General features: G+C 48.2%; 1 protein-coding gene across 2 annotated transcripts in view; it reads right to left on the bottom strand.

Moving 5' to 3' along the window:
* SMAD6 (SMAD family member 6) overlaps nt 1-9929 on the bottom strand; it is a 72724-nt gene extending 62795 nt beyond the window's left edge. For both annotated transcript variants that reach the window (XM_016140999.2, XM_016141000.2), the window contains exons 1-2: nt 7959-9929; nt 432-488 (exon numbers count right to left, since the gene is read on the bottom strand). In XM_016140999.2, coding sequence (XP_015996485.2) covers nt 432-488; nt 7959-8802 — 901 coding nt within the window. In that variant the 5' untranslated portion in view covers nt 8803-9929. The remainder of the gene's footprint in view (nt 1-431; nt 489-7958) is intronic.
* Between the last annotated feature and the right edge of the window lie 14263 nt (nt 9930-24192).

The raw sequence follows: 24192 nt of genomic DNA, 5'->3' as shown, positions 1-24192 counted from the left end.
GGGAAAAACATACAGCCCCTCTCAACAGTGACTTCTTGTTCAACCTATTTGTCAGAATAATTATTAGTACACACTAAAGATGAACAGTCTAAGACTGGAGAGAGAGAGAAAAGAAAAAAGACAAATACTAACCTACCTCCAATGAGATGCTTAAGTTAAAAAACCCATTCATCTCCCACAGGCCCATGTTTAAAGGTCATAGAGAGGTTAATGATGAGCCAAGGAATTTCAAGATGTAAATAGCCCACTGCAGAGGCTGAGTCTGCTTTGGCCCAACTGAGGGTATGTTTGTAAAACTTCACCCCATTTCAAAGGCAACCAGGCTAGCTTTCTCCCCTCCCCTCCAGCCCTTCAGCGCTGAGGCTGGGCACTAGAAAGGGGAGCCTGGGATAGACACACTTCTCCAAGGGAAGAAAGGAGAAAACACTTACCCAGTGGCTTGTACTCGTCGCGAGGAGACAGCCGAGAATACGGGGGTGGTGGTGATTCTGGAAGACAGGAAACAGCATGTCACTGCTAGGGTGGAACAGTTCATACCTGGGGGTGCTATGTGCTTTTGATTATTGGTTTTCTCCAATAATAACCCTAGTCCCCAAGAAGCCCTCCTTTTCTTCCACCATCTCTGCTGCCCGAATCCACTAGAACATCATTTTCCAACAGTAAGGTCATAGGCTTGGGGTCCAGACCTGGAATCAATCCCTGCTCTGCCACCTTTGGCTGTTCGACTTCAGGCAAGTTACTTCACCTCTCCAAGCCTATTATCTCAGCTCTAAAATGGGGACAATAATCACATAGACCTCCCAGGTTTGCCAAGAGGGCAAAAGAAGATAATACCAGTAAAATGCTTAGTACAGCTCTTGGGACTATGGAAAAATACTTCCACAAACAGTAACTATTATTAATATAACAAGAGAAATACAGGTGCAGGGCAAGTCAGAGCCAGGGTTGCCTAATAAAATACCAGATGCTCAGGTAAATTTGAATTTTGGATATATGTGGCATGATTTTTTGGCATAAGTATGTCCCTTGCAATATTTAGAATATACAAAAAAAAAAAGTATGTGTTGTTTTACCTGAAATTCAAACGTAACCAGGCAGTCTGTATTTTTATTTGCTAAATCTGGCAACTCTTGTCATAACTGTGAGTACAGAGGCCCAAACAGAGAAGCTCATTTCCAAACAAGCTGCATCATAACTAGCATTTTTTGTGGCAAGGAGGACAAGATGAGCTGGGACCCAGGAAGCCAAACCCAGCTACTGAGATGGGAGACCTTAAACCAGTCACTGAGGGCCCTGGGCCTTAGTCTCCCTCTTTGTATAGAGAAGGGGATGGGACACAACCTCTCTACTGCCTTCCAGCTTAGACCCTCTGTGATTCCTTATTGTCTATGGTATTTTTCTTTTGGTTTCCTTTCATTTGCCTAAAATACTCCTCCTTAAAAACATATACTTTATCTTCTGAAGAATTCCTTAGCCTCTTGCTTTAGGGGAAGTAACAATTTGCTAAACTAAATAACAATTTGCATGAATGAAATGACCCTTCATTTTCCCTAAATGAAACTAAACAGTATCACATCTCAAACTAAAACAAACTCTCTGTGGTAGTAAAGTGGTAATAACTATTATTAGGCAAGTATCAGTAATGACACAAGGGGTAATAAGTGTTTTTTTGCAATTATAATAAGGCGCAATTAGCTATAGGAGCATTTGTTTTGCTCCATACACCCAATGTAGCTTCAGCACTTCCCCACCCTGGCTTTTTCAGCCAGAAATTACTTCAACAAAGTGAAGAAGGCTCTGAGGTGCAGAAACAGGGAATCTTTTGTGGACAGTATTTAGGGAGAAGGAAAAGTGAATCATGGAGTAGCCACTGGGAAAGAAGTAAACGTTTGCTGAATGCCTACCCTGTATATCTCTCCATGTCAGGCATTTTCAATTTCATTTGTTACATTTTATTCTCTTGGACCTTAGGTAGTTAATTATGCTCATTGGGCACCTATTTTTATTTCATCCTTTCTCAAAAACAAACAAAATGGCCAATATTATTCCCATTTTACAGATGAGAAAAGTGACTTGCCCAATATCCCCCAGCCAATCATAGTAGAGCTAGGATTTCAGACCAGGCCTGACTGCTCTATACCCCAACAAGACAGACAATCAAGAGACACCCCATCTTTCACCCCTTCATCCCAGCTGCATCTAGTACATCACGTGCACAGAAAGGATTCAGTAAATATTTGTGGACAGACAATAGTGATGAGAATAATGGTAAACATGGGAGCATCTGTGGACAAAGGTGTGGAGAAAGAGGACCTAAGGGGCCAAACAGGTGATTCACAAGAGACCTCAAACAAAACTCAAGGAGGGGAGCTATCTGCCTTCAGAAGGAATAACTTATTTACTAGTCCTCGGGAAGGGCTAGAGACCAGACTTGAATGATTAGTCTCTCAGGACAAAAGGCAAAACAGGTAGGGCTAGAGCTCCACAGGAAAGGAGAATTGAAGCTGGTGCTCCCACTGTACAGAGAAGACTGAGGCCTGAACAGTGGAGGTGACTCCCTCAGGGCCAGACAGGGAACTGGTAATAGAGCCAGAACCAAAAGCCAGGTCTCCTAACCCGCTACCTCATGCTCTTTCCACTCCCCCATTAACTTATCAGAAAGCTTACAATTCCTATGTTAGGGTTCCTTTGGAAAAGTCTGATTGGCTGAGACACAGGCCACAAAAGGTGGGGACTTCTGGACATCTGCCCCCCAGATCTGTCCTAAAAAGTGAAACTTGGCAGCGATGGGCAGTGGTGGCTGGAGTCAGGCCACTGTAATCAACCCCAGCATCTCTTCCAGAGGCCATTTACTGGGAACCTTAAAGGTGAAGGCGAGGAAGGGTTCATGAAGTGTCCTCTAACATGTGCCACCTGGGCCTTAAACTGTGACACCCACCAGCCATGGCCACACCGGAGCTGGGCTGGGGTGGGGGTGTCAGGTGTTCCAATGTCACGAGTGACACAGAAAGCAAATCTACAAGCTTGAAATGTCAGACACACAAGGTAGTGAGGAACTGCAAAGCTCTCAGGAGAGGCTTTCCCAGGCCCCCATCTGCTCCAGTGAAACTGTTTGCACAGAACTATTTAACAACCATGGAGACTGGAAACTAATCACTGACTTCCATTTTAGGCAAGTAAAAAAGTATGAAGGTCTATAGACTTTACCACTAACATGTGGATTTAGAGCGTCAAAGGTTTATCCTATTAAACTTCTTAGGGTTTACCCAACTCAACTTATTTTAACTGATGGGACATCTGAGAGCCAGCCAGGTAAAGGACCTGCCCAAGGCCACACAGAAAAGTAGAAAATGTTATTCTATTTCAACTAAACAAAAGGGGAAGCCAGTTGAGGACCAGTACTACGTTACCTTTTCTTTAAAAATTGAGTTACCAGTCACATACTCTTTTGAAATAAATTTTAGTAAATTTAGAGTTGTGAGACCAACACTACCATTTAATTTTATAGGACATTTTCATCATCTCAAAAGAAACCCTGTCCCCAGTTCCTATCCCTCCAACCCCCAAACCCTAGGCAAGATTTTCAAGATTCATCCATATTGCAGCATATATTGGAGTGTCATTCCTTATTATGGCTAAATGATATCCCATTGTGTGGATATACCACATTTGGTTTATCCATTCATCAGCTAATGGCCATGTGAGTTGTTTCCACTTTGGGGCTAATAGGAATAATGCTGCTATAAACAATACCGGATGACCTTTAACTGGTACCTCTACTCTACTCCCACACATCCGGGCCCCATGGATCCTGAGAATGGAGCCCAAAGACATTAAATAAGTTGGGCAAGGTGGGCACTTAGGTGAGACACTCAGTGCTGTGAATGAGGCGAAAGGTCAGATGAGAAAGTGCAAGCTGCCTCCAGGCCCTCTGTTCACTCCCCTCTTAGAAGCTATCTTAGTGCTTGCAAACGTTGTGTTAACTTCAAAATAACACGTGCTCTAAACTTTCAGAGGACAACTCCTAGAGCCCTGCAGGTCCCTCTAAAATAAATGAACATGGGGAGAAAGAGAAAAGGAAAGAGAGAATGGGCGAGAAAGGGAGAGAGAGGGACATCAGAAACTCCCTTACCCTCAGACATCCAGCCTCAGGCATCAACTTCAGGAATCTCCTCCAACTTCCTCCAGAAGTAAGAGCAGTCAGCCAGGGGCCGAGTGTACCAGAAGGCTAATGCTCAGCTCAGCCCAGACTGCCTCTGGTTAGCCCCCAGGGGGTACTTAGCCTTTTGGGATCTAGACCCTAATTCTAAAGCCAGAAAAAGTTCACAGCCTTTCTCATTGCCCGGTAAAGTTTCAGTTTGGGACATTACCTCCCATCCCCATTCTTGCAGCTCAGCATTTTGTTTAAGAAAAGCTCCACTCACCAACTTGGGCCTCCCAGTTTCCACTCTCCTAAGGAGTGGCTGTGGGTGGGGAGGGGGCCTCCTGGGGACCTGTCCCCTCCACTCCCAGAACCTAAAGGCTCAATCCCAAGCCCCAGGGTGGGAGACACAGAAAAGGAGCTCCTGGCACTTTAAGGCCGGCTGAGCCTAATTGCCCAGATTCCTCCGGCAGCCAGATAAACAGCGCAGCCGGCTGGCGCCAGCAAGAGGCAAACTGCACATTATCACCCCTTCCTCACCTCCAAGGAGGAGCTCGGAAGAGCAGGGCGGCCAGGCCGGCGGAGGGGCCGCCAGAGGGGCGGGACGGGGGCTTGGAAGCCCAATGTGAAATTGATCTCATTTCAAAGGGATAATGCCAGGCCAAATAAAAGGAAAACTTTCTAGTCCATTCTAATTCCTATAGTCCTGGCCTGGGAACCCTGTGTTTTCCTAGGCAGCCTCCTCCAGTCATTTAGAAGTTCTCTCTCTCACTCTTTCTCTTTCCCTGGCCCAATTTGGATAATAGTAATTTACTGAATATAATTACAGAAAAAAAAAAGTGGTGAAGCAAAGAGCAGGAGATTTATTCCAAAGTTAATGGATACTTTCAGGAGAATGGAGCTCTATAAACACAGGTTAGAACTGTGATTAAAGTATTTCTCCACATTTCCGTCCACATAGGCACCAAGCTCAGTGAACTGGCTTTTCCTGGGACAGAAAGACCCATGACAGGGAGGGAGCACAGGCAGTGGGAAGGCAGAGCTAGAACAGAGAGAGGACCTCACTTTCTGAGACAAGCATGGGAGAGAGGGCAGGGGAGGCAGGTCTGTATCTATCATCTGGAATCTGCTCGTCAGACCTCAAGGATTCTGTCCACCTCCTTCAATTTACAGATGGGAAAAGAAGCCCAAAGAGGGGAACTGGCCTGAATGCTTCAAAGCAAATTATGGATGGAGCAGGGTTTGCTCTGAGCAGCAAGGGTCTGCACTACCCAGAAAAGGCTCTTCTGTCACTGGAGCTCCACGTGGGGGTTAGGAGGCACTGGAGTGACTGGTGCTAGGTGGGTGTCCCTCAGTTGGCCTGCTGGGTGTTCCTGTGCACTCTCTAGCTGTGTGCTGTTCCATGTCTCTCTGTCTGCCCCAGTGCCCAGTCTTCCTCCCAGGGGCCCTGGAAGAAGCAGTCTCCTTATCAGGACTCGCACTGCTGAACTCAAGCTATGCACCCGCCCAGCTCTGAGAGCCAGGCTGGCGGCCAGAAGGCAGGGGTGGGATGGGCAGCAAAGGGCTCCCCTAGTTCTTAGTCCTAGTCCTCACAGCCCAAGCCATCAGGCAGGGGAATGAAGAAAGAGGGTCAACCTGGAGCCTACTGGAAACTGTTCACCGACGACCACCAGTCCTCCCAACAGCCCCCAGGGTGGCTTGAAAGGAGGACCCCTTGGGCTGGTGAAGGGGAAGGAGAATAAATACATCCTGCAATAGTGCCTCCTTCTGGGAGCAGGAAGGGAATCAAGTACCAATGCTTAGTCCAGAATTAGGCATGGAGAATGTTCCTGGAGCCACCCCCACTGACCAATAGGGAGACTAAGAGAGGATACTCATCCAAGGTCAAGCTGTGTTACTGGCCAGGCAGAGCCTAGGACCAAGTTTGCAGTTAAACATCATCCCACTGCAAACTGCCCCTCAAATTGTACCTGCCCAAGTCCACCAAATGCATATCAACACCCAAGCTAACTTCTCATCCAAGGAGTAGGACAACTCACCCATCCTAGGCAAAGGTGGGTCCTATCTGTTGTCTCCAACTTTTTTCCCCCCACTCTTTTCCACCCACACATCTGAGCTTGCCTGGCACTTGACTCTCAGATGGTCCTCTCCTCAACACCCAACTTCCCTTACCCATCCTCCAAAGCCTTATTCCAGGTTAGGGTTCTGGAGCTCCTGGAGGCAACCCTGTCACATACACACCTCACAGTGCTCTGAGAGTTCACACCCCCTAACCTGGCCTTCCCCCTCCTCCCCCAATCTCTGCCCCATTTTCCCTGGAAGATTATATTTCTGAAGGGCAGGAATCCCACTCATATTTCTATTCTCTACTACGGCACCCAGCACAGTGCCTGGCACAGAATAAGTGCTCAACAAATGCTTGTGGGAAAACTGACATGAAAGGAAAATGCCTGCCAGGGCTTTCTAAAATAGCAGAGTGGGCCCCACCAATTATCTCTCACGAGACAGAAATGACCAGGGACAGGGCCACCACAGACAGGGCCTCCTTCTCCAGAAGCAAAGAGGAGACAGGGTGGCAGAGGGGAGGAAGCCATTTCTAAGGGAAGCTGTCAGGAAGAAGAACAAGGGGCACAGAAAGCATGCCATGGGACACAGGTCAGGGACTGCCAAAAACTCCTGAACCGTAACCATGTGGGGAGCAGGGCAGGCAGATCATCGCTGCTTCTCTTCACCATCCCCCACAAGTGAACCACCACTGAGGCACCTTCCTTTCCCTTCCAGCCATTACCCCCAGACATACTTCTAGGCCCACCCTCCCCTTTCACACTGGGAGTCGGGTGACCTGTGATCTGACCCTCTGTGGACCCTCCGGCTCAGACTGGAGAAACTCAGAACCCTCCCACACCCAAACAGCCTATAACAATGACAGTCACACCCCTGCAGAACCCCCAATATCATCATCTAAGATGCATACACCTTGAAGATGCTACAGACTAAAATGGGTGTTCCTGCAAGCTTCTAGCCTGCCAGGAACCGTCCTTGTCCTCACTTCTGCTCCAGCGCCTAGGGCATCCTCAGGTAAGCAGGGCTGGGGATGGGGTGTGTGCAGAAGTCCCAGAAGGAAAACAAAGGAGAGTGCTCAGATGTAATAAAATACCTGGCTTCCTCACCCACTCACAGATGCCCCCAGGACCCTCAACTCTATACAAAAGCTAAACAGAGTTGAGAACGACGATGATGGAGGGCCCTAGCATTTGCCACTCAAGGGATGCTGGCAGCAATCAAGGCAAGAGGGTAGTCTCCACTTTAAAGAGGGATTACCCTGCAAAATTTGCTTTGCTCTAAAGTCTACAAAGGAACAAGTGGGACAATTTACAAACATTTCGACTCTAGCCGGGAACTGTCTACATCCAATTTCACAACTTGTATGGTCTTGGATAGAAAGTGCATACAGTATATAGGCATATGCCCACAAATGTTACAGGCCTGGGCACACACTGGGGGTAAATAGTAGGGGCACGCCAGTCTTTGGCTTCTTGTAGACTTGCCCTCCCCTTTCACTGTCTATGAAGTGGGTGCCTACATTCCGTCCCTGAAGCTGCAGGGACATGTAACCTTTTAAGTCTGCGGGAGCGTTGATGAAGTTGCCATTTGATGTATGTGCCCAGATCCCCACTGCCCGGCAGAGTGAGGCGTTTCCACTGGGAGCTCCCACGCTCAGGGGCACCTGTGGGAGCCCGAGGTGTCTGGGATAACAAGGATATGGAATGGGGCAGGAGGGGGACGCCCCGAGGCCCCCCGCGGGAGCAGTGCTCACCTGGCCCGCAGAGCCGGCTGAAGTGGTAGGGGTTGCAGCACACGGTGGGGCCGTCGGCAGCGGCGGCGAAGCTGTGGCAGCCGCACAGGGGCTTCAGCTCCACGGCGTGCTGCAGGTCTGGCCAGCGAAAGAGGCGGCCGAGCAGCAGCTGCGGCGGCGCGGGCTGGCCGCCCAAGCGGAGGTCGGCGCGCGGCACCAGCACACAGCCGCCCGGCACGCCACCGCGGGACTCCACCGCCTCCAGCAGCGTGTCCAGAGAGCGCTCCTTGAGCCGCTTCAGCAGCGAGTACGTGACCGTCTTGAGTTCCTGCTCCAGCAACAGCAGCCGTGAGCGGGCTTCGCGACTCCGTCCGCCGCCCGTCGGCTCCAGGTCCGCCCCGGCCAGTGGGTCGCCGGCGTCCCGGGGTGCGCCCGTGGCGTCTCGCTCCGAGAAGAGACAGCAAGTCACCGTCTCACAGTCACTTTCGGGCAGCCAGCCCGGGCCTCCTGGCTCCGCCACATCCAGCGGGGAGTCCCCAGCGCCGGCCCCTGGCTCCGACATGGGCCTCGGGAGGCCCCCTGCGCGCCGGCGCCTCCCCGCGCCCTGGGCGCCTCGCTGTCCTACCGCGTCCCGGGGCCGCCGCGGGGCTACCGGGCGGACTTCGAAGCGGCTGCAGCCTCCGCCTTCTCGTGCCCGCGGGGCCGGCTCAGCTCGGCTGCCCAAGCTCCCATCCTCGTCGTCGCCGCCACCGCCGCCGCCGCCGCCGCCGCCGCCGCCGATGCTGCCGCCGCCTTCCTCCCGGTCGGGGACCACACGACTTCGCCAAAGTCGCCGCACCAGCCCCGAGCGTTTGGACCTGAACATACGATATCCTTTGGCGCCAGGGGTGGGGGGGAGGCGGTCTCCGGTTACCGGGGGTCCGTTCCCTCAGCGAGGCGCCGGCTGCGCGGGCCGCAGCCCCACATGAAGCTCCACCGCCGGGCGCCGTGCAGACCGCGCACAGCCTGTCGTCGAAGGGGCGCCGCAGGGCTGCAACATGAGGGAGCTCGCCGGGGCGGGCCGGCAGGGAACACGCGCACGCCGAGTCGCAGTCCGCGCCGGGCCAAAGACTACATGGACCCCGGCAGCCGGGCTGCTCAGCAACTCCAGCCCCGGAGCTCGAGAGGGACCGTGGGCGGCGCGCCGCCAGAAAGTCCCCGCATGGGCCGGTGAGCCTTCAGAAGTTGCGTAGCTGGCCCATGAGCACAAAGCGCTCGGCCGAACTCCCCAAATGTGTCTGGGAATCCCTGTCTGTAAAACCCAAGCGCTTAACTACATGGGCTTTTCCTGCAGCATTCGAAAAGCAGGCTTGTTGATACCCTCGACTTCCTTCTTATTCCCTGCAAAAAGAAAAAAAGAAAATAAAAAGAAAAGAAACCCCACACAAAACCAAAATCCCTGGAATTGCATGCACGAAAGGCCAACTCCGTCTCAAGTCCTAGGCGCTAGATGCACTTGGAGAGAGTTTCTCCCGAACGCGGGTGTCAACACATCAGTGGAGACTGTAAAAATCCCAAAGAGCTGCTGGGAATCCTTAATTAAAAATGCAATCCACCGAGGCAGAGGTCGCAGCCCTCTCCACGCTGCGCTCGGACGCCCGGAGCGCCGCGGCTGCAGAGGTCGTCCCCCCTCCCCCCTTCACAAAAAGTGCCTCCCGGTGGCCCCGCGGTCCCGGCAAGGTCTGGCGAGGCAGCGCCCGGCGGCTCTTTCTCTGTGTTCGGCTCCCTCGCTCGCTCCCCCGCTCGGCTCTCTCTCTTTTTTGTTCTCCTCAAACGCACACTGAGGGCCCCCGGAGGAGCGCCGTGGAGTCATTGGCTGCCTCCCATCATATGCCAGTCTAGACACTTTGGCGGCTCCGCGGCGCTGATTGTTGCGCAAACAAGGTTTCAAGTTTCTTAACTCTTAAAGGAGAACACGTCCCATTGCAGGGCCCGCGGCTCGGAGGGGCCGGCTCCCGGGGCGGGCCAAGCCACGGCCCCCGCCCCGCGCTCGCCCAGACACCCCCGCCCCTAACCTGACAGCGCCCACAGCCCGCTCTTCGGGCTTGCGTTGCGCCGCGGGCACAGATGCGAGAGAGCACACGAGCGCGCGCGCGCGCACACACACAGCACACAGTTACACAAACCACGGGTGGGCGGTGCGAGGGCTCCGCGGACTGAGTCTCGGAGACAAACGGGGCGCTTTGCCTCTCCCTTGGGCACAAACTTACACACACTGCACTTCAGAATTAGTCCAAACTCCTATCCCAGGGAAAGCTAATAAAAATGGGTGTGCGTGTGAGCCTTCCTGGCTTGCATCTCTTGGGAACAGGGGGCGGTTGGTTTGTTGGGGTAGTGGGATCTTCCGTGATGGCACGAGGTCTCCACATCTGCGCAAAGTCAGGGGTATCTCTGCTGGGCGGAACAGGGAGCATGGGACGCTTTGCACATGGAGATTGCAGGATTGCCGGAGGAAGCGAATTGCAGAGAATGGGGTATAGGCAGGGAGTGTCTTCTACTCTCGGGCTCCTCTTAGTCGCCACAGCCCTCCCTCGCGCCAGGCGGGCCGCCAGCCGTCCCGGGCCCCCTCAAGGCCGATGTTTCCTCCTCCCTCTTCCCCAATTTATTCTCTGCACCACGGAAAGGGATGTGGATCGGAGGTCGTGCTTTCTCCAGGGACGTTTCACCACAGAAGTGAGAGTGGGCTTGGGGATGGGGTCCCGCCGGGTTCGGGACAAGCTGGGGGGCGCGGCGGCGGCAGTGGGCTGTCCCGCGCGTAAAGGGTTAAGACCGCTCCTGCCCCTGGAGCCGGCGCGGCGGGGTACCTCCTCGGGCGCGCTAGCTCGTCCGAGGGTGGCAAAAGTTCAAGCTTGTAAAGTCCGGATTGGTCCCGCGCGGAGGGAAAAAAGGCCTGGTTCCCCCTCCCCCCCCAGGCGCGGCGCCGATTGGCCGGGCTGCAGGGCCGGCACCGCCCTCTCCTAGGCGCGCGGCAGCCCCGCCCCCGGCACGGCGCCCCGCCCCTTTCCGGGCAGCAGCCGAAGTCCGTCCCCTCTCTGAATGAAAGAAATTCCGCTACTCCCATTGGCCCGGGGCTGGGCGCCATTCCCCCGCGGGGGACGCAAGGGCTTGGACTCGTGGGTCTCCATCCCGGTTGCCCACGTGTGAGGCTAGCCTTGTGAGTATGTGGCGGTGCAAGTCCTCGTCCCCGAGTTGTGTGTGCACAGGGGGAAGGGCGGTATTTGCCGGAAAAACTCAGAACCATTTGCTGAGCTTTACCTGGAACCAGGTACTGTTCGCGCCGCGCTCTCTGGGAGAGTCAGTGTCCCCGAAAAGAACGTCGGGCTGAGAGGTTTGCCCCACCCTCATCCCCTAGTGCTTCGGCCAAATCAAAATAGTTGTCTTCGCCTAAGTTTCGCGTTTGAAAAATAGGAACGACGATACCTGCCCTGCGTTCTTCACAAAACGATATAGACCCCAGGAGATAGTGCATTTTAAGTGTACAGATCACAAGTGATCAGCAGGATAAATTTTCACAAGTGAACACACCTGTGTAACCGGAAGACATCGTGACCTGCACCCCAGAAGCCTCTCTTCTGGCTCCTTTCAGTCACTTCTCTCCTTAAGGAAATTAATGTATCTTAAAATACAAAGAGAAAGTCAATGTAATGTAAAGTGTTTCCTTTTATCAGAGTATTTGCTGGTTGGCTGTCGATTACAATAATAGCTTGTGTTGTTGAGTCTTTGGGCAAGGCACTGTTACAAGTATTACAAAGATTGTAGTCATTAAGTTCTCACAACAACTCTGATAGGTCCTATTATCTCCATTTTACAGCTGAGGAAACTGAGGCACAGGAACTTGCCCTTTCAATTTGCTATTGAAATGATGATAGTGTTGAAAGTGGTGTATGGGTTTGTGTTGCCATAGCACACCCTTCAAGGACAGCAATTTTTGAAAATGTGGTCCATTGGTACTGCTGAACCAAAGTGTTATGGGCTGAAGCCCTGGACTCCATATAACAGCACTTGGGGATAAGTATGGTTGTTACCACCAGTTTACAGATAAGGATACTGAAGTACAAAGACATTAACTTGCACAAGCTTGTGGTTAGTGGCAGAGGCAGAATTTGAATGCAGCCACTTTGGGGGAAAGAGTATATGTGTGTAATGGGAAGCAAAGAGAATGGGAGCCTGGGCAGGATATAGGTTACCCCACAGGGCTTCCACAAATGCTCGGCACCTACCCCTGGGGGTAACTATGAACTGTGGCTCCTTCTCTTTCATCCCCCACATCTCCCTGAGGTACAATGGCATCTCTATCTGCAGTGTTCCTGGGGGAGTACCTTCAGATGTCTGGCCTGTGTTGGGGCTTCGGCTTCGGCTCTTGCTCACCTAGAAATGTGGTATTGGGGATAATACCAACCAGATGACTGACCCAAGAGTCTGCTAGGCCTGAGTTCAAAACTGATCCTACTTAACTTTTCTTGGCTCTGTAAGCCTTGAGGTTCTCATCTGTGAAATGGGAATAGGAATTTTGCTCAAGGTGGTTGCCAAAATTAGGACAGGAAGACCCAGAGTCATCCCTTTGCGTGGGAAGACTGCTTCTGAGGGGAGATAGTGTCAGGAAGAGAAGGATGGTGTCAGTCCCACTGTCCTGGGATTCCCAGGGCCAATCCAGCAGAGCACCAGCCTGTATTGTGACCACTAGAGGGTGTATGCAGTGGGACCCAGCAAGGCAAGGCCGTGGAGCTACATATAGCTTATATCACTCTGGAAAACAAGCTCCAGTTCCCTGGGGGTGTAGGGAAGGTGAAAGGTGGAGTTTCAGCTGCTGCTCCTCAGGTCTCTGAAACTATGTCACTCACAAAGTTAACTCACAAAGAAGTAACTCTAACCTCTTAGATTCAAACCTCCCCGTTATTCCAATTTTCCCCCAAAGCGCCCAGTGTTTCATCTTTATAGCACTTCTCACAATTCCTAAAGTACACAACTACTTGTCATTCTCCTCTGCCTCTGGAATGTAAGCCCCACGTGGGTATAGGTGGTGAAACTCAGGCACAGGCCACCCACAGCAGCACAAAGGGAGTAGGGTCAGAGCAGGCCATTTGATGCATTCTGTCTGTGCTCTCAAAGAAGCTAATTTGCACATCACAGCACCTGCCTCCATTTCTCCTGTCCCGTCCCCAGCACAACACTTGTCACATAGTGGGTGCTCAATAAATATTTGTCACATGGTAGAACTGCAGTCGCTCTCTTCACCAAGTTCCATGTTCATCATCATTCTGTACCAAACACTTACATACACTATCTCATCAAATCCATCCCCAAAAACCACAATGAAGAAGTTATTCTTACTAGACCTGTTTTTTAGAAAGGAAATGGAGAGGTTAAGTAATCTGTCGCTGGTCACAAAGCTGGTAGGTGTCAGAGTTGGGATTTGAACCCAGGGCTGCTCAAAACGTGGTTCTAAGAAAGAAAACGTGATCCTTTGCCCTGGGAAGTTTCCACCTTAGATGAGAAGATACAAGGCATGAATCAGAAATCATACAAGGCAGAGATTGCTTCTTGGTGGTGGGAAGAGGCAGCTCTAGAGGGCCACTGCTTATGCATCACAGAGGGAGTCTGAGCCACCTCTCTCCCTGTAGTCAGATGGGTTAGCAGGAAGACTATTTCTTCCTAATCTACTTCACAGGAAACTGATGGATAAACCAAGGTCCCACTTATTAATTCTCAGAGAGAATACCTATAAGCCCAACTGCTTAAGTGGTATTGTCTGCCCTTAGGAAGGTAAATCTACTTGGCCAACATGTTCCCAGATGGGGAAGCTGGGACACCCTTGAGTGGTAGACAACCTTTCATATGCTTTGATGACTGCTATGGACCCCTTCTCTCTTGAAAAATGCACGTGAATGGAACTTTGTTCATTCATTTGCCACATATTTATTGAGCTCCTATGGGTGCCAGGCCATGTTCTAGGTGCTAGGGATCGTGCAGTTAGCAAAACACAAAAATTTCTGAGCTCAAGGGAATCTAGTGGGAGGACAGACAGACCATAAACAAAATAATCAGGTATACAGTGTTTTGGAAGGTAAAGCTGCCAAGGTCAAAAATAAAGCAGAGGAGAGAGGAATGCCAAGAGAGGGTAGATGTGGTTCAGAGAAAGTAATCAAGGAAGCCTTCCCAGAGAAGGTGACATTTGGGCAAAATCTTAATGGTAGTTGAGGAACCACTATGACATCTGGGAGAAGAATGTTCTGGGCACAGAAGACAGTAAGAGCAAGGGTCCTAAGGTGGGAGCATGCCTGGCATGTTCCAGGACCATCAAAGAGATAATGAAATGGGAGAAATTCTGGGAGGCAGATTGTAGGTTTATACAGACCATTGCTGAGTTTTTAGCTTGTCATCTGAGTGAGCTGGAAGAGAACCTAGAGGTTCTGATGGGAGCAGGGCCATAATCCACCTTGTTTTAACTGGCTCCCTCTGGTGGCCTTGTGAAGAATAAACTGCAGGGGGCAGGGTGGCAGGGGCCTGGTAGGAGGCTGTTGCTGTGATTCAGGAGAGGCCTGGGGAGAAGTGGTCAGTTTCTGGACATACTTGAAAATAGAACCAGCATGATTTGCTGTTACATATCTGAGAGGGTGAGAGAACATCTGAACAATGTACACGTTATTGACGCTTATTTACTTAAATTTAAAATCAATTCACCATTTGTATTTAGTCTTATCATAAGCAGTAATATCCATGAAGTCACAATGTGCCAGTTATATTTATCACTTTAAAATGAATACATATAATATGTTCATCTGTGTGTCACCTGAAATTATCCTGGAAATGACCAGGATATATGCAATGCTGAGAACATCGGTTTAACCAATTCCTCATCTAACCCACTTTTAGGCATTTTGTTTGTTTATTTATTAGCTTTTTACTACTTTTCCTCAGGGAGTATGATTTTCTTCATCCTGTCTATAATAATGGCCCCTCTCTAAATCGACTGCTGGTTTTACTATTACCACTCCAGGCAGCCTGTGCTTGGGCAATACAGAGCAATAGTTCTTAACTATTACTTAGTTTAATCCAACAGACCTGAGTTCAAAACCTGTTCAGCTATCTCTTAGCTGTGTGGACTTGGACAATTTCTTTTAACTCTGCAACAACCTTCCATAGAGCACTATTATTCTTCCCAGATTATAAATTACAGATGGGGAGCCTGAGGCTTAACTGGTAATAATAATACTGGGAGGTTGTTTTAAAGATTAAAATGCTTAGCGCAGTGTCTGGCATCTAATAAGTGCTTAATAAGTGGTAGTTTTTATTAGTGAAATGAACACAGGGTCCAATATTACCAGTTTAAGCCACTGAACTAACCCTTCAAACCGCTTAATCTCTAGGAAACTCAATTTCCTCATCTATAAAATGGACCTACTTGACTGAGGTGGGAGTAAAAAGGGTAAAGTCCTAACACACTGTGGGACTCAGCAGCTCATTGGGGGTAGTGACCTAGAGAAGGAAGATGGGCTGCGTAAGGGAACCAAGAGAAACTTCCCCTCCCTATTGCAACTGGTCACACTCCCCTAGGCTGCACTTAACCCTCCACTATCTATACAGCCTTTTACAGTGCAGAGCAGAATGGAGTAGAGACGGGGAGCCTGGGGAGATTCTAGGACCAGGAAAGGAGACTGGCTTGCCCAAGATCACAGGCCAAAAGGAGAGAGTGGACCTGAGCCAAGGTTTACTGACTCCCAAGGCTCCTTGTCCGTTAGTGCTTAAGACTTCCTGCCCCCCAGTTGGGCAATGTGTGTAGTGCAGGAGGTAAGAGGGCAGGCACCGGGAGAGGCTCACTCCACTCCACCTTTAGATGTTGTGGTAAGAAGTTGTCTTCTGGACTAGTCATAGTCCAGAAGACAACTTCTTACCACAACATCTAAAACCATGATTTCTCAGTGAGTGCCAAAGGTGGATTGAAAATAGGGCAAATGTCACTTGTAGAGGTCCCTTCCAAGGCCCTGCACCCAACAAAGTATTCTTTCTCTTAAAGATGGCCTCACAAATTGTGTAGCCTCAGGCTGCACCCAGCCTAGACCCATCGATATAGGTGCCAATCTTAGCCCAGAACCTTCCTGGACCCTGAGATAAAGGGACTAGAACATGCCCCTACCAAAGGAGGGATAATGAAGAAGACACAGGACCTACACCAGCAAGCAGTTAGTGGGTTTCTCCAAGGGTGGCTGCAGGCCCCTTGACCTGAAGACCTGGGTACAGTTAACCTGCCCTCCTGGACCATCTCAGACCCACTGACCCAGCTTTTCTGGGTTAAACTAGAAGCTGCATTTTTCATGTACTTCCAAGAGGATTCTCATGTACAGGAACCTTTTCAAGTAAAGACAGGACCCATGTCCTACATCTTGCTTAGGGAGGAGGTTACACAATATACACATATGTCAAAAATCATCATTTACAATGTGTACTTTATGTACCTGACTGAAAAAAGAGAGAGAGAGAGAGAACAAGCCTACCATGTATCTGGAACTTGAGGAAGGAAAATCAGGGAAGGCTGCCTGGAAGAGGGGCTCTTTGAGCTGAGCCTAGACAGGAAGAGAAGCAGGAAATAGGGGAGAGGGAGTTGAGAGGCCCACAGGTAAGAGACTTTTGTAGCCACAGCAGCGAGAAGGCAGGCGAGAATGGAGAGAGGTTGGTTCTGAGGCCTCATCAGGCCACTACCTCATTCCCACCGGAAACAGAGTGTCCTCAGAGGCCCGCAAGCTGCTGTGGTCAGCATAGGTAGCCCATGTAAACTCCCCACTTGCCTCCAAGTGCATCCAGGTCATTCTCCCCAACAAGACAGCATTGTTTAGGGTTCCAATGCTGGGCAAGAAAAACAGAGAGCCCAATTGTCCCTGCCATAATGGGTATATAATTTATAATAATGTCAGCTATTAAAGGATTTTAGTAATTAACTGACAGTGGTGTGCTATTTCACTGCATTTTTGCTTGCTATAATGATCTTGAACTTTGTGAGGCGGTTTTGAACTTGCTCAAAATAAGCCCTGAATACAAAGAAGGGCAAAATCATTCCAAATGAGGGGTAAGAGAGGTTGGACAAAATGAGACTGTTCTCCTCCCAGAAAGAGTGGTGAGCTATACAGAACCAGGGAGATCTGAGATCCACTGTCTTCCCAGGGAACTACACAACCAGTAAAATGCCTGCCAGACCAGAGTGGTGAGTACACCAAGTGAGCTCTTTCATATTGGTGTGTTAAATTGCATTTTTTTTCAACACACCTTGTTTGCATGATACACAGTTAGGAATATTTTTCTCTTTCCCAAAGAAATATGTTTCTGCTCTCATTTTTCTTAAAAGACATGATAATTTGGTATATCTTTTGCTCTTTTGATTTTTAATAGAAACATAGATATAGAAAAAATTTGTCTCCTCTCATTCCACTAAGGAAAAAAAATGCCAGCACAAGCTCAATGATAAATAGAAACTGACACTGAGTGCTGGAGAGGCATTAGGGAGTGGTGGGGTCTGTGGCAAATTGGTGAGCTCAGGCCCAATGTGAGCATATCATCTACTACTCCATTCCAGACAATCAGAACTGCAGACCCCTCCACAGAGAGTGTTAGGTGCCTATGAAACTTCAGTTCTCCCTCTTCCTCTTTAATAGCAGAATGATGATTTGTTTTTAGCTGGGCATGTTATAATCTGGAAATAAGGACTAACTTGGCCTGAGTCTGACATATGACTATCCCTACCCTCTGTTATACTTGGTATAATCATGTGACTATTTCTGGCCAATAAAATATAAGTAGAAGCTTTGTGTAGGAATTGTGGGAAGGCTGCATAAGGAAAGCTGACTCAGCTGGGAGATAGCTTTTATGCCTTCAACTTTTCCTTCTCCTAGAGTATGAATGTAATGGCGGGAGGCCTGGAAGCCATTATGGACCATGAAGCAAACTTTGCAAATGGGAGCTATATGCTGAAGACAACAGGGTAGAAAGAGAGAGGAGCCTAAGTCCCTGATGACTTTTTTAATCCACCACCCCAGGCCTGGGCTGCCTATTTATCTCTTAGATACTTTTATATGAAAAGGAAGCATCTATCTTTGTTAAGCTACTTTTATTTTGCATTTTTTTGTTTTCCTCTGCCCAGCTTAATCCTAATTAATACAACTTGGCTCACCATCACCAGATTGTCCAACCTTTCAAATTTAGCCAGATCATACGGATTTGTAGATGACATATCTTAATGTCATAAATGTTGGAAACCTTACAAAGATATTTAAAATACTGAACAGGCCAAACAAACCATGTCTAAGCTACATTCGGCCCAAGCCCCACTCTGGCCTATACGACCAATGGTTGTTATCAGGGCTGTTGACAAACAACCAGCCCTATCTTTTCTGGAACATAGTAGGATTCTATGTGCTTCTCTAACCCCTTGAACTCAGTGTGTCCATGTGACTTGCTTTGGTCAACGCAATATCAACAGAAGTTGTGTGAAACACTTCAGGGTAGGAGATTTAAGAGCCGGTGCAGGGCAATTGCCATATTCTTTTTCCTGCCTCCGATATAGAAGCATGTCAACATGGAGCTTCCTTCAACTGGATCTTTGACTTTGAAGAACAAAGCACCCTGATAACCCACCGAGTATTGTATAAACAAAAAATAAAGATGGTTGTAAAGCCACTGGGACTTGGGGTTGTTTGTTACTATAGCAACGCCTAGCCTATTCTGATTGATCTGCCATCTGCACCCTGGCTGTTGATCATCGGAATTTTACAAAGCCCTCCTTCAGTCTTTTTCTTTGGCATGAAAATTTTCCGTCATTCTAGCCCTTTTACTCACTTATTCTTTTATTCATTTATCTATCTATCTATCTATTTATTTATTTATTCTTTCATTTATTTATTTATCAAACACATGAAGGGTCCTTCTTTGTGTCAAGTCAAATCACTGCTATCTGGGAACTCACATCCTTCCTTTGATTGGATTGTTTCTCTTTCTGATATCACTTTAGACCCTTTCCAACCTCCTTCACATCCAACCCAGCAGTGGAAAGGGATGAGAGAAGGATTAAGTCCTTTAAAGGAAGCCTCTTAGGGCTAGGATTTGTGTCAGGGTTTGTTTGTTTGTTTTATCTAATTCAACCCTTACTACCTCCAGTAAGAAAACCAAGCCTGAGAGAGGTTAACTAACTTGCCCAAAGTCACACAGTTGGACAGCAGCACACCTAGACTTGAGGCTATTTCTGACAAAGCCTGTGCCACCTGCCTCTATGGAAGTCTCTTTACTGTGGTCAGTGTCACCACCAGAAGCCATCTAGAACTATGGGGCAACCTAGCAGAGGACCTATCTCCCACTCTGACTCTTTCTTTCATCATAACTAGAAAAAGTATTTGAAATTGCACTGAATTTGATGCGGTCAGTGCAAGCCTATGGTCAGCAGAGGAAAACAGGAGGGCCTGGTCTGCAGTCTGTAGGTGCCAAGAATGCTTGCACATGGGCCTAGAGATGGTGAATGGCAGCCGTATCCATTAGGAAGCTTTGGGCTGCAAGTAATCTGACTCAAAGTGGTTCAAACATTATGAACCTTTATTATTTCATGAAAAAAAAAAAAACTTGGAGGTAGGACAGTTCTCAGATATATTCCACAAAGAAATTGGGGACATAGTTCTTTTGTTTGTTTGTTTGTTTGTTTTTCATCTCTTTGCTTATTCATCCTCAATGGGTCAGTTTTGCCTTAGGCTATTTTCACTTAACAGTTGCAAAATGGCTGCTGCAGGTCCAGGTATCACATCACACACAATAAAGAACATCTCTTCTGCTGTCTCCTTCATAAGAGTATAAAACCTTTCCCAGAAACTCCCTAGCAGATTTACCCTCAAATCTCATTTGCCAGGATGGGGGGGGTCATTGATTAACTTAATCTTGAAAGTTGTCATTTGTTAGGGGGCTGGATATCTTTTATTCATCCCTCCCCTTCTCTGTGTCCTGTGAGGCTGATGTGCATGGGCTGCATCGACAGGCAACCTTGCTCTCTGACTTCAGGCTGGACACCAGAAAATTCTCTCAGAATAGGGAGAAGTCAGGGCATTTATTCCTCTATGTCTTCCTTGTTAGGTTGCCATGGGTTATCTGCATCTTCTACCAAAGGCCACGGCTCCTATAAGGCAGCCTTCTCCATACCATATCCTCTCCTGGTTCTAGTTTCTATTCCCTCCTGTGGGACCTCCTCAGACCTAGAGGGTGATATCACCTCACCATTGCTAGTCCCACACTATTTCACCATCCCTCCTGCAATGCCCAAACCCATCACACACCTTTGTAAGTAGTCCTTTATTCACTCCTCTTAATTGCCCAATCTGAATGTGCTATTCTCTACCCTTCCCCAGACCTGACTGATACACCAGGCTGGGGATAAAGCTCCCTTTGCAGTCTTGAATCACTGTCTCCTGGGCCTCTTCCCAGAAGGTTTCTTTGCACTTAACCCTCAGTCTGTCCCAAATACCATGCATCTCCCTACCTCCTTAGATGCTGACTTACCCATCTCTGTCAACGATACCACTAACCATTTAGCCTCAAAATGATCAAAATTTAAGTGTCAGCTTCTGTCTCCCACTGCCCTGTCCTCAACTCAATCCAGAACAAGTCCCACTGATTCCACCTCTACTCTCTGTCTCCCATTCCTCAACCCTTATCCAGTTTCAGGCCTCTGTCACTGTTTATCTGCCTCATGGCAGTAGCCTCCTAAATAATCTTCCCTCTGCTGCCTCTGATTCATGATACTCCCTGCTACCACAAGAAACTTCCTTAACCGCAGCTCTGATCATGATTTTATTCTCCTGTTCAAAATCCTACTCCTATTTCCTGAAAATTAAACTCCAAATGCCTTAATCCGACATCAAAACCCTTCACATTAAGGTCTCTACACTGCTTCCCAGGCTCAGTTACTACTGCACGTATAACACTCTGGCTATGCTGGTTATGTCAGCTATTTCTGGATTAAAAAAAAAAATCACCCCACATCTCAGTAGCTTTAAACAACAACTTATAGTATTGCTAACAAGTCTAAGGTCAGCCAGAAGTTCTGCTGATCTGGGCCAGGCTCAGCTGATCTTGGCTTGGCTCACTCATATGTCTGCAAGCAGCTAACAGCTTGGCTGGGTTTGGCTGGTCTAGGATGGCCTCATTCACATGTCTAGTGGTTGTCTGGCTGTTAGCTGGATGAAAGAAAGTGACTGGGACTCATGTCATTCATCATCCAGCAGACTAGTCTGGTGATGTATTAGTTATCTATTGCTGCATAACAAATTACAGAGCTAAGAACAAGCTTTTATTTTCTCACAGTTTCTGTGGGTCAGGAATCCAAGTGCCATTTAGCTGGATATCTTTGGGTCGGGGCCTCTACAAGACTACAGTCAAGGAAATAACTAGGGCTTCAGTCATCTCAAGGCTCAAATAGGGGAAGATCTTGCTTCTAAAGCTCACTCATGTGGTTTTTGGCAGGGCTCAGGTTTTCACTGGTTGTTGACAAGAAGCACCATATCCCTGCCACCGCTGGCTTCTTATGACATGGCAGCTAGAGTCCCTCAAAGTTTGCCAGCAAGAGAGCAAGAAAGGGAGAGCAAAATGGAAGTTACAAAGTCTTTTCGTGACCTAATATCAGAAGTGCCAGCCCATGTCTTTTGTTGTATTCTAGTCATTGGAAGCAAGGCACTAGGTCCAGCCAATACTAGGTGGGAGGAGGTGACAAAGGACATTAATCCTAGGAAGTAAGGCTCATCAGAGCCATTTTAAAGGCTTTCTGTCATGCCAGAGCTTGTTCATATATCGGTGACAAGGTTATAAGAACAGCAGGAATAAGTGCAGAAGCGCGCAATGCCTCTTGAGGCCCAGCTGTGGAACTTGTAGGTTGTGTGGTCAAAGCAAGTCATAGGACCAAGTGCAAATTCAAGGGATGGGGAAATAGACTCTCTCTCTTGACTGGAAAAGCTCCCTAGTTACATTGCAAAAGGAACACTGGCAAGAGTGGAGAATCATGTCTATATTTTGTAAAGAACCACACAGGTTTTCCCTCAGTCCCTCAAAATGCCTTATGCTTTCTAGCCTAAGGGGCCTTTAGGTGCACAGTTTCCTCTTCATGTGTATCCCAGCCCCCACCTCTACCTGTTACCAGTCTCACACCCTATATTAGTTTCCTTTTGCTGTTATAACAAATTACCACAAACTTAATGGCTTAAAACAACTGAAATTGTATTACCTTATAGTTCTGGAAGTCTAAAGTTCAAAATGGGTATCACTGGACTAAAATGAAAGTACTGGTAACACTGCATACCTTTCTGAAGACTCTGGGGAGAATCCATTTCCTTCCCTTTTCCAGCTTCTAGAGGCAGCCCACATTTCTTGACTTATGGCCCCTTCGTCCATCTTCAAAGTCAGGAATAACTGACTGGTGGATTCCTTCTCACTCACATCACTCTGACACTGACTCTCTCATCCTCCTTCTTCCACTTCTAAGGATGCTTGTGATTACATTGGGCCCACCTCGATAATACAGGATAATCTCCCATCTCAAGGTCAGCTGATTATCAACCTTAATTCCCCTTTAGCATGCAACCTAACACAGTCACAGGGACTAGGGACTAAGACATGGACATCTCGAAAGGTGGGCATTATTCTGTCAACCACAGCCCTACTCCCATCCCCATGAACAATGATGGCAGCAGCATTTATTGAGCGCTTATTATATGCTTGTCAGAATGCCCATTGTTCCTTTCCCTGAATGATATGATCTATTCTTTACAACCTAATGAGAAGGTTTTATTAGTATTCTCATTTTGCAAACTCACAAGAGTTAAGCAATTCTCTAAGGCCACCCAGCAAGTTATGGGTTTTGCAATTTGAACTCAAGTCTGTCCAACAATGAAGCCATCCAAACCCTAGATATCACCCAACCTCTGTGCCCCCAAAGCTGAGTGATTGAGACTCTCTTTTAAGAAATACACTTCTGAAGTCTCCATTTTGGCAAGCCACCTCCCCAACTCAGCTGGTTAAGTAATTGTTGTGATTTGTTAATGAAAATCTACCTTGTGCCAGTCTCTTCCCATACATCTCTCACAGCCATAGCTGAGGCTGGTGCTATTTCCGCTTTTCAGAAGAAACTGAGGCTCAGAGAGGGGAGGGTCAGCCTCAGAGCTTATTAGCATCAGTGCTAGGAATTGAATCCAAGCTGAATTCCAAAGCCTGTTCTTCCCCTTGGTTCAGCTGCCTCTGCAGTTATAAGCAAAGTAGACACATATATATCATCATCTAACTTTAAGTTGGCAATGTAGCATAATGGTTAAGATGAAGATTTTTGGAGTCTTATTGCTGAGGTTCATGTCCCAGCCGTCCCATTTTCTGTCTGTATGATTTAGGCAAGTTACTTAACCTGTGGCTGCCTCAATTTCTTCACCTGTAAAATGGATATAATGACTAATGGTTGGGAGGAGGGAGAGGGAAGGTAGATGAGGGGGGAAATTTTTAAATCATTTATTCAATTAAAACATTAATTAATTAAATAATAAAAAATAAATTAAAAAGAAAAGATTTTTAAAAATTTTTTTAAATGTATATAATGATATCACTTACCTCAGAAGGACTATAGTGAAGATTAAATGAGCTAGTATATCTAAAGTGCTTTGGCAGTCATTGCCACATGGTAAGCACTCTGTAAATGTTAGCTATTACTGTGGGTTGGCCTGGTCAGCTGAGGGTCATTCAGGGCCCCTGCTCTTTGTCTGGCTATGGCATTGGCCTGTGCTCCAGCCTTGCTAGGCATCTCTCTTGCATGAAACTTAAATAGACTGCCTAAATGGAAGGTTATCTAGAAGTGCAAAAAAGATAAATATTGAGAAAATGCTTTGTAAACTCTAGAGTGAAGTGCCCATGTTGGCCATTAATGACCTTTATGAATGCTTAACAGTCAATTCGGAAAACCATAAACCCCTTAGAGGACCCAGTGCCGGCCTTCTCAGTGTGGGCCCCAGGGAAACCAAGGGCCAGCAGCTGTCATATTTCCTCCTCCTCTCGCATCTCCACCCCCGCCCTCCACCCCATCCATCCTGGGGTGGCGTGGCTGCAGGAATGCGATGGTATCTCAGCAAACAGACAGTTTGTTCCCAGAGGAGACTGGACCGCCCCCAGGAGGCCCCACTCTTCCAGCCACAGTAAACACAAGGGTCTGTCCTCTTTATCA

This window comes from Rousettus aegyptiacus, unplaced genomic scaffold (assembly GCF_014176215.1).
Source record: "Rousettus aegyptiacus isolate mRouAeg1 unplaced genomic scaffold, mRouAeg1.p scaffold_m13_p_3, whole genome shotgun sequence".
NCBI lineage: Eukaryota > Metazoa > Chordata > Mammalia > Chiroptera > Pteropodidae > Rousettus > Rousettus aegyptiacus.
The sequence above is the reverse complement of the archived record's forward strand: the minus strand, read 5'-3'. Positions and strand labels throughout refer to the sequence as shown.